The sequence below is a fragment of the Propithecus coquereli genome, unplaced genomic scaffold, assembly GCF_000956105.1.
Source record: "Propithecus coquereli isolate 6110/MARCELLA unplaced genomic scaffold, Pcoq_1.0 Scaffold61, whole genome shotgun sequence".
NCBI classification, from domain to species: Eukaryota; Metazoa; Chordata; class Mammalia; order Primates; family Indriidae; genus Propithecus; species Propithecus coquereli.
The window spans coordinates 3,622,773-3,633,793 of NW_012152063.1; the positions used below are offsets into that span (position 1 = coordinate 3,622,773).

Genomic DNA, 11,021 nt, shown 5'->3' on the forward strand with positions numbered 1-11,021 from the left:
GTGAATTTGGCTATTTTAGGTACCTCATGTAAGTGGAATCATATAGTATTTGCTTTTTTTGTGACTGGCTTATTTCACTTAGCATAATGTCTTCAAGGTTCATCCATGTTGAATCATGTGTCAGAATTTCCTTCCTTTTTAAGGCTGAATAATAATCCATTGTAGATATTAATTCTTCAAAGTTTGTTGACATTGCAGTGGTCAATTTTGTAATTAGGCATGTGTGTGCTTGAATATGTTTCTGGCTGCAAAATCAATGTATCTTCAAACCAGTGAATTGTGTTATTTAAATCTTTTATAACCTCAGTCATTTTCCTTATAAACCCCTCTGTAATATAAATTTTTAAGTTTTTCCTTATAGTTCTGCCAATTTAAGTTTTTTATATTTTGAGTTTACAATTAGGTACTTATGAGTTTAGAATTTTTGTCTGTTAATTGAACATTTATATTATTTTATAGGTACCTTTCTGTGGTCCATGATATTTTTTCCCTGTAGTCTATTTTGTCTATTTTTTATATGACTGACAAGGATTTTGCTACTTTTACTGTGAGTATTTGCTCTATATTTCTCCATAGAATCTTTTAATTTAATTTTGCTCTACCAAAGAATATAGCCTTTAAAAATTTTAACTCAATTTGGCTGCCTTCAACTTTTAACTGGTAAATTGAGCACGATCATATCAATCATGTTTATCGCTATGTAGAGATTTGTTTCCGGTATCTTATTTTGTGATTTGTATTTGTTCAGTTTTTTCAATGCTTCATTTTTATTCCATTTATTTTTAGATTGATTGTTTCTTGGTTTTGCCTCTTTAAACATTTTTTTCTGTCTACTTTAGAGTTATGCACATTATTTCTAGTTATTTACTAGTACTCTTAAATTATTAACATGCCTGTTTAGCTTCATAAAGTCTAAAATTAACCAACATTTCTACACCCATCCTGAATAATACAAAGACATTAAATATGGAAATTCCCACCAGCCTTTGGCATCTTGCAAAATTACCTCTAGGGATATTTACAATTCTAATTTTTTGGAAAAGCAAGATTTCTGAAATTCAAAACACTGTGAGCCAAAAAGGAAATTTAATTTACTCATAACACCAAATAAGGAGGGATATATTCTTTAAAGAAATGGCTTTAGAAATAGGATTTTAAATGGAAACTTAGGTTTTTTTTCTAATTATTTTTTTCCATGATTCTTTTATGTTTAACTCTTATCTTTTATTAAACTAGCTCAAGTAATTCTTATTATTTCAAGGATTACACATTGTGATTTATGATTTCTGTTATTTGTGCTTGCTAAAGTTGCATGATGATATTGATTATAGCCCATGAATAACCACCCACATGTCTGGAAGCAAATGTAACCATTCAGAACAAAATGAAAACCCAGAAGCCATAAATTAGGTCCCGGGCAACAGCAACAAGAAAGCAAAGCAAAACAAAATAGAAACAAATGCAAAAATCACTGTTATTTTTAAAAAATAGAACCATGAAATCTGTTTAACCCAGGGGTTTTATCACCTCATAATCTCAATTAGCAAGCCACCCCCAAATAAATATTTCATTCTAAGCAGGAATACTATGCTTATTATACAAAAAGCTTCTATAATGATCCCTACCCACTTTCAAATAGATGATAATACCTATGCCCCACAACTTAGAAAGGCAGGGGCCACAAAGGCATTGATGTCTTACTAGGCAATATTGAGGAATTTACAAAATAGGTGCATAATATCTCTGTGTGAAAGTAACTTGGCAGCTTTTATCAGTGGGAGGGGACAGAAGATTTTTAAGCACAGTGGTCTTAGATCACTCCATATAAGAAAAAATTGTCTTACCTATATCAGTAAGCTGGGAATATTTCCCTAAATGACAGTCTGTCAAAGTAACCAATCATAACTAAGTCCACAGTGAAATTACCTGAAAAAAGAAAAACTAATGTATATACTGCATAAAGAATAGACTCAATGTAGTATATTTAAAAGATATTTTAAAAAATTTATTAGGAGGAGAGAGTTTATTATTCACTTCAGGGAGCATAACACATTTTCCAATGGTGCTCAGTAAATGAAATGTTAATTTGGATATCCAACCAACTTTTAATAACAATAGGTTCTGAACTGTTTGACATTTTAATTTTCCGACAATGCAAGAATGAAACATGCACTTTCAGACTTACTTAGAAGTATAAAAAAATAACCACAGATAAAATGATCTCTTCTTAAAATTGCTAATAGAAAAAAGTGTTTAGTGAAATACTTCAATCAATTTCAGCTACGAAAGAAAAAGGTAATCTCAGCTTTCAACCCCAAGGATGAGGACAGATACCCATCTGAAATAAAAGTGGCCTGGCATTGTATGGTAACTTGGTGACTAATATGGACTATAATATATGTGGCTTACTGGATTGTCACAATTCTCCCTGTACATCAAAAGCCATACTTCATTTGTAAAAGCACACAATTGTAGTCAACATTTTTTGAAGGTGAATGAACTTTTCTCTCTGCTATAGTCCTATTTTGAAAGAAGGTTCAAACATATTTGACCCATGTCTGCTCTTAGGTCCAATAATTACGAATCTGTCCTAAGGAAGTGTTTGAAAGATTCAACTGTTTATTTTAAATACCATTTACCATTTTTCTTAATTAAAATTTTAATATAGGTGATACGCAAAAAGCTTGGAAACCACATAAAAATAAATGATCCTCAAATCACTGGAACTTTCCTTTCATTATCTCTTGGCTCTAACACTAATTTCAGGAAATTGTCCTTTGGTAATTGTTTTGTTTGGACTCTAGTTCTATTTTTTCTAAGCCATTTCTTGATTCTTTTATGTTATGTTTGCTTTGAATATGCTTCCTTATTTTATTCTTATAGTAAGAACTTAAGGATGATGATATATCTCCTTATTCATTCATTTTTAATTTAAAAATATATGTTTATGGGAAATATATGCATGAAAATATATAACGGACAAAGCTCATATTCTCATGGAATTTACTAACTAGGGATAAAGTGCTTAAATTTTGGATGTCAACCCACATCAGGATCCAGGCTTAATTCACTTTGCTGTCTGTACAACCCAGCATAGGGTCTTGGCTTTCCCTTATGCGCTAGATATTGGATAAACACTTACATATGATGAATAAACAACAGCTATTGAACGAGTAGTTATCTGTCTCTTACCTATATTGTCATATTCTTTCTGCTGGACACTCGATAAGTAGGATGTTGCTTACTGGATTGTGAAGTTTTGCATTACAATGTAACATTTATACTATGCTTATGAGTTAGCAAAGTATTACTCCGTTATCTTATAGGATTTCTGTGAGGCTCAAATGAAGCATTAAATATGCATTTTTTTTAAAGAAAGGAAAGGGTAGATAGAGTGATTTGCATGGAGTCCTAACAGTATTGAACTATTCATTAGGAGAGAAAACATTTAGTATCCCCAGTTATCTAAGACATGGTTATGTTATTAAAAACAAAAAACATGGCCTTTAACTTCCAGATATCTATTACATATTCTTAATGCATGAAAAATTATTTGGCTTCTAGGAAGCATAAGAAAAGATATCAAATGCAGCAGAAAATAAGTTAACAGATGAATTATATCTAGTTCCAGGTTCAAAAGCTTTCAATATCATACAAGGAAAGATCCTTTCACATCCACATACACGTGTGTGTACGGACACACGCAAAATGTATCTAGAGCTTCCTCCATTCTTCGCCTGGTCAATCCCAACTTATCTTTCACATTTCAAATTAAATATCGCTTTATTATATGGATATGTTTTGAACCTCTTCATTAGGTTCTTCCTTACAATTTTTCATAGCACCCTGAATTTTTTCCATATAGCACTCACATTTATAATTACATTATACATATAAATACTACAAAGTGTGATGGGAACGTGACAGAAGGGGAAAGGACACTTAATGCGGGTGCTCAGAAAAGACTCTGTATAAAGTGGACCTCAGAGGATATGTTTGAGTGCTGAATGTGACGTGCCATAGGCACATGTAGAGGGTGATATAGAAAGGAAGGGCTGGTGGAAGCACGAATGAGCAGGGCCAACACATCCGTTAGAGACGGCAGGCATGATGCACAGAGTCCCTGGTACTGTTAGGGGCCCACAAAGTGTTTTCACTTTTAATTTCTTAATTGGATGAAAAAATGAATATAATAACACGAGTATATAATAATGAATCCAATGTACCCAATGTAGGCATAAAATGTAATTTTTAATGTTCTTTGTGGGAAGAAGGGGCCCACAAAGGTAGATGTTCCCACAGCTTATGGAAGTCACAATGCAGCTCTGCAGATGATCTTTGTTGTACAGTAGATAGTATGTTGGCGAGAACCTGGGAAAAAATAGATGATCTAAGGCTGGAAATGTAGGTCGGACTCTCAATGAGAGGCCAAATGACAGGCTGAGGTGGTTCTTCAAACTTGGGTTGACCTTCAGATACTTTTTGTTTCAACTTCTTGCTTACAGGGAGCTTTAGGGAGAGCATTCTTGCAGGAAGGAATAGGACTGGTTAGTATTAGAAGCAGGGTGAGCAGTTAGGACCCTTTTGCATTGGCTTACATGAAGGATAAAGAAATTACAGTAGAGAAAAAAGAGATGTATATTACAAAAATTCAGGAAAATTTGTATGCATTGTAGATCACATGCAGAAAAGCTCCCTTTTCTCCACAGAAAACTCCCCAAATCATAATTATATATTTGTTTTCCTGTAATTATAAGTTCCATGAGAGGAGAGACTACATCCACCTCAGGGCCTTGAACATGACATACTCAAGAAAATAAGAGAGTTAGACTCTTGGAAAAAAGGGTTAAAACTATTGAAACTAAACTAGATACCTGACCAAGCCATCCCAATCATCAAAGCAAATGCCCAAAACCTGAATATGTGACAAATGCCTTCTCATCGATGGATGGCTTGATTATTCTGCAGAGCAAAACTCAGGTAACAGCATATACATTAATTATAATCTATTTGAAAGTTAATTTTAAATGAGTCTTAATTTTTACTAAATTGGGAAATTTCTGCCTATGGTCTATTACTAAGTATATATTTGTCATCATAACACATATTTATATGTAGCATTAACTCCCATGTACAGAGAAAGATACAATTACATAAAACCACATAATATGCATTAAGTACAGTTGCGTTGTCCACAGAGCTAGTAAGTTTCTCTCTAAGTGAGTAATTTGTACACGTAGAATGTACCTGTACCAAGCTTTGTGCTGGGAACATGAGATGACATGTGACGGTGTGTGGTGCGTGCCAGGGGGACAGCTAACCTAGCAGGAAGGTTAAGGCAAGTCCCCACCAAGCAGAGGGCATGTTTGCATAGCGTCTTGAAAGACTAAACGCTAGTCAGGCAGATCAAAGCAGAAGAGCATGCACATAAAAATTATAGGAAGTGGACTTGTATTTAAAAGACTTTGTTCACCTTTTGGAGCATCAGTTTCCTTATGTGTGGCATGTGATGATCACGTTTTGTACCACTGTTCAGCTATTTCCCATGTTCATTAGGAAAAATACATAAAAACAGCATAAAGGTTATGAATTCCCAAAAGTTGAAGAGAGAGAAAATATTCACTAGTAGTTTTTTTTTTTTTGGCACAAAGCTCTGTGTGGAGTATTGATGCTTAAATTAGCTGCCTATCTGTGTTTTAGATTGTCTTTCTTGGAGACGGAGAAATAGACTAAATGAATCTTCCAGAAGCATCCAAACTCTGGTTCTTTAATTCGATAACTCGAGAAGCACGAAGAATAAAAACCTTGTTAAATCACTGAGAATATATTCAATACTCTACAAGTGAAATGAGTAATTTTATAGTATTGAGATTATCCAATAAAAACCACGACACATTCATTGTTCTATGCCATCATATGAAAACTGAAAGGTATCAAAATGTAACCCATCTAATTGGTAATTTTTAGAGGCACCCATAAATTTCATTAACAATATTATGTAAATAAATTCAGGACAGAATTTTCAGAATTGGGCCTCACTGTCAGTTTGAAAGCTCTTGAATTGTTCTCCCACTTTGTGTGGCAACAATTCCGGGGCTATGTTCAAAACGTTGGTATCAAGGTAGGAAATGAGTCTAAGTCGATGTTACTCTTGAGGGTAAAGGTCTGTTTCTTTCAATCAGTTCCAACTGACAGGCCTCCTGCCATCACCTCCTGCTCAGGCGGGCAGACAGGCCTGGCCGTCAGTGTGAAAACATCTGTTGAATGGATTTATTGACTGGATTTTGTTTTTTCTCTCCGTTTTCTCTATTTTTTTTTCTTTTTCCTTCACACCGTTTATTATGTCTCTGACCTGATGAACTTAATTTGTTGACATGTCGCTCTCAGTGTCTCCCTCAATCCTTGTCTCACGTTTCTTTCTACTGTGCTCTTTCCTTGGCAACAGCCCTTCCTGGAGCCCCCGCACACACGTGCGCTCCCGGCGCGCCAAGCTCAGCTGGCTGCGGTTGGCATGGACGGATTAGAGAAACATCGTCTGGTCTCCAGGACTCATTCTTCCCCTGCTGCCTCTGTTTTACCTCACCCAGCAATGGACCGCCCCCTCCAGCCTGGCTCTGCAACTGGTAGGAGTCCCGAAAGACGCTCCCTAACAGGCGGGCTAAATGCGCCGTTCTTGTAGGATTAACCGATTTAAATGCTCTGAATAACTCCAATAGCAGAACGCTCCATTTTAACCCAGGGCAACCCAAATTTTATGAGGTTATATTGGCCATAAGACAAACAGCACATCTGATAAATCTTGGGCTTAGTACTAATAGCCTCATAAATTGCTATCATTCAAGGGCCTGGAAAATACATCAACAGGTGCATGGGTCCCTCTTGGAAATGAAAATCCCTACAACATTCTTTAGCAGTGTTCCTCAATCTCTTACCTTCTAGAAGCCAGGCCACTAGCAAATTTATGATGCTTGGCTTCCTCATTTGACTCTAAAGAGTGTCCTTTCTCCAGTTTGTTTTCTTGTTTTATTGCATTGTTTTCTTCTGACTTCCCATGCAAATGACTCAGGAGAGTCAATGGCACCAAGGCAAACCTTACATGATTCTATGTATGTTAGTTTCATTTCCATTTATTACTGTACCTCTGGGTGGGCTTTTTGACTAACATCTTCCTTTGCCTACAGCTGTGTTTGGTATTTCAGAACCTGGCTACAGAGGCAAACAAGCCAGATAATTCCAAGGCCAAAGGAAGGTTAACTCTGGAACACACACACAAAAAGGGGTGCTATTCCCTCTGCAAAGGAACTGTACTGTAAATATATTTGTGGATAATTATTCCTTTTTGACTGCTGTACCTCATTCTAGTTCTGTGCTTTCAAACTATGGCTGATCAAATGAAGCATATTGTAGCCCTAAGAGACTCATAACTTAGATGCAGCAAGGGGAGAATTTATATGTAGCTTCCCCAAAAGCTCTTACAGGTTATCTGATTTATTTTTGAAGCAATGTTCAAGGTTCAGAGTTTGTTTATGTGGCTTTTGTGACCTCATGCAAGCGTTTGTGCTCGGATAAGTTAGAATACCTTTTCTGAAATCGTGTTCCCCCACCTTGATATCATCTTTTATTTAAAAATGAGTGAATGAAATGACCAAGTTATTGAAGTTTGATAGGCATCGTCAATACATATGCATAAGAGCTACTATTTATAATGTGTTATACAACAGGACGTTTCATACTAGAAGCTACATTGGATACATTTCTTTCTCTACATTAGCAACTGCCTCTGACCCCTCTGCTTCCTGGAGTGCAGCAAACCTGCCTGGATATTTCTGACAACCAAGATGGCCGCCAAGTGTCAGTGGAAGTCTTTTGGATCAATCATGCCCGGTGCTATTATCCCTGTGTGTTCAGAGAATTCTTGCTCAGAACCAGACACATGATATATAGAACTAATTTTTTGTTATGTAGCAAGAGAATTACATACTTTTAAGAATTACATACTTCTCCATTCTTTGTCCTGAAAGTGTCTCTTAACATTTAAGAGAACACAGAGTAACAACCATTCTATCTTAATGTCATTTCCGTTGACTGAAATAATTTTGTTAGTTAAAAAGTGAGCTCAACTACAACATTTCATGTTGATGCTTCCAGGTATGCTGCTGTCTATTAATGCAGTCCTATGGATAGAGTTTCTTTCCTTGGTTAAGAGGGGTGGCCCTTTTCTGACATAATTTAGTTTTCTCTACTTTTCATATGTTCCTTTGATATGAATGAAGCAATATCTCTGAATATTATGGAGATTCTACAAGTTTGAGAAAGCAGTGTTGCCAATGGACAGGGTTTCTAGGCCTTAGAAGAATCCAGGTGAAATTGTGGACTATAAACCTAATAACATAAACATAAATAATCATAACTTGATCATTCAAACTAAAGACTGGGTCATTTCAGATAATTAGTTTTTTTCTCACGAAATCAGAGCGTATATTCCAAAAACAAATAGGGAAGGGAACTTAAGATTCTTTGCATATTTAGTGGATTTGATGAGGCAATTTCTTGCCCAAGTGAGAAATTATATAAATTTTTATTTTTAAAAACACAGGATTTTGAACTTAATAGACATTCAATAAATTTTAGCTGAATCTGTGAATATTAACAGTTCAAATTCGAACACAGTGAAAGTGAAAGTTACTTTGTAATGACTATTCCACTAAAGAATGACTTATTTACAAGTTACACATACCTGAGTCGAGAAAAACCTGTTTATTGTCTTATTTGAACTTAGAAAGTCTCACATACTCCCACTTAAATTCTTATGAGAAAAAGGCACAATAATTTTTTTAATTATGCAAAGTATGTAATTTATAATAACAGCCCCTCCCCTATATATATTTGGTTGGTATTTGTCATTTAGTGCTATTCCAAATCCAAAGGAAATGAAATGCACTGTCTTTACTCTGCCTTTCCACATATTGCTCTGGCTTTAATCTAAACTTAAATTTCCCCTGTAACCTGAATACTACTATAATCCACATGATCTCACAATTCACCTTAGTGTTTCTAATGATCTTAATTTCAGATGAGAACTCTTAAGTTTTTCATTTCTAGTATATTTGAAAATACATATTTTAAAGCATGAAACTCTTTTCTTTTGACATTTTTATTTATTTGTTGTAGATATGTTAAAAAAAATCAAAAGTAACATTCAAGTATATCCTTTGGGAGTATAGTAGTCCCCTCTTGTCTGCAATACATACCTTCTAAGACCCCCAGGAGATGCCTGAAACCACCAATAGTATCAAACCAATTGCTGTCAATCGGAATTTGTTTCCGTTTATGTCTTGCACCCACAAATTTAATGCCTCTTCCATCTTAACTAAGCACTTACCATACATTGTGGCCAAACTTTTCCAGTGTGAGGTGACGTAGTAAAACTAGCAAAAATTTCTATTTCCTTCTTCACAATTTAAAGGATAGAAGATCTTTTTGTTTTTCTTTTTAGAGACAGGGTCTTGCTCTGATGCCCAGCCTGGAGTGCAGTGGCTCAATCACAGCTCACTGCAGCATCAAACTCCTGGGCTCAAGCAATGCCGATTTTTTTTCCTTTCCTGAAGTCAAGAACTTTCACCATTTCACTTAAAGGAAGCACTTTATGGCTTCTCTTCAACATATCCAAATTGCCAGCATCGCTACTCTTGCAGGTTGGGGCCATTACGAAGTGAAATAATTGAACACAAGCACTGTGATACCACAACAGTCAATCTGATAACCTAGGCGGTGACTAAGTGACTAACGGTGGGCAAGAAGGTAGCACTAGACAAAAGAATGATTAACTTCCCCAGCGGAACAGAAGGGCATGGTGTGAGATTTCATCATGCTATTCAGAAAGGTGCACAATTTAAAACTTATGAATTGTTTATTTCTGGAAATTTCCATTTAATATTCTCAGACTGCATTTGAAACTGCAGAAAGTGAAACCATGGAAGAGGATGACTACTGCATTTATTTTTGTTTTTTTTCCCCTAAAGAAAGCCATACAATCTCATACATTCAGTAGTTCTTATAAAAAAAAAAAAAAAAGCAAGGAAGAGGAAACATACATTATAAAGGGAGGGAATTTTCTTAAAATCTATTCTGGTAAGAGCTATAGTTTTTGGTACAACTAAAGTTATTCAACACTAAACTCACATAATTTTTGAGGCACACCATTTAAATCTTTGCCATTCATGTAGATCCTTAGCCGCCATCTAGATTAGCCATGCGAACCTCTTTTTAAAAAAGCAAAACAATGTTACAATAGGGAAATCTTGTCTGAGCTTAGTCAGTTGTTCAAAGATGAAGTCTCCAGTCCATTTCCTGCGAGGACCTGAATGAACCCACACAGAGAGCCTGGATGAGGATGTTTCTGGGATGGACAAGAAGAACATGAGTTCTTTCAGCGGTGTAGTGATAATGAGGAAAGTGTGTTGTAGAGTCAGGTTGCCACATATTCAAGTGGATTTTATGTTATATTAGAATATGGTTATAACATTCAATTTAAGAAGCGCATTTTTCATTCTATTTAGAGATAAGGCACGGTGTTTATATGAGGTTCTGATAATTACGTGAAGTGCAATGTGATTATTTTCTCTGCCAAAGTCATCTCTTCCACTCAACTAATCCTAACAAAGATGAGGTTAGATTATAGCTCACAAGGAACATTCAGTAGATGATAAAATTGTGCTAGTTCATACCAAGTGGTATTTATTGAAACAAAAATTTAATGGAAATTAATCTGATTGGCTTTAGCTTCCCCATCACCCAGTATAATTTAAGGTCTTCTTTCTCTCAAACTAAGTTACTCTATATAATTTATGTACATAATTCTTTCTTTGTTACGTTACCTGTTTAGTCAGAGTTTAATGTGAAATAGAATCATAGTCCTGAAACTAAACCAACATTTGTGAAAATCATTAAAAATAATTTAATGAAAATGATTTTTAAATTGATGTTTAGTGAGTGGCACATCATGATGGAAAGTGAAATAT

The 11,021-nt window shown here is 35.2% G+C and overlaps 1 protein-coding gene across 2 annotated transcripts in view; it reads left to right on the plus strand.

Annotated features, from left to right (window-relative positions):
- HDAC9 (histone deacetylase 9) overlaps window positions 1-11,021 on the plus strand; it is an 805,060-nt gene that overhangs the window by 681,016 nt on the left and 113,023 nt on the right. For both annotated transcript variants that reach the window (XM_012659404.1, XM_012659403.1), the window contains one exon: window positions 6,446-6,623. In XM_012659404.1, the coding sequence (XP_012514858.1) occupies window positions 6,446-6,623 (178 nt within the window). The remainder of the gene's footprint in view (window positions 1-6,445; window positions 6,624-11,021) is intronic.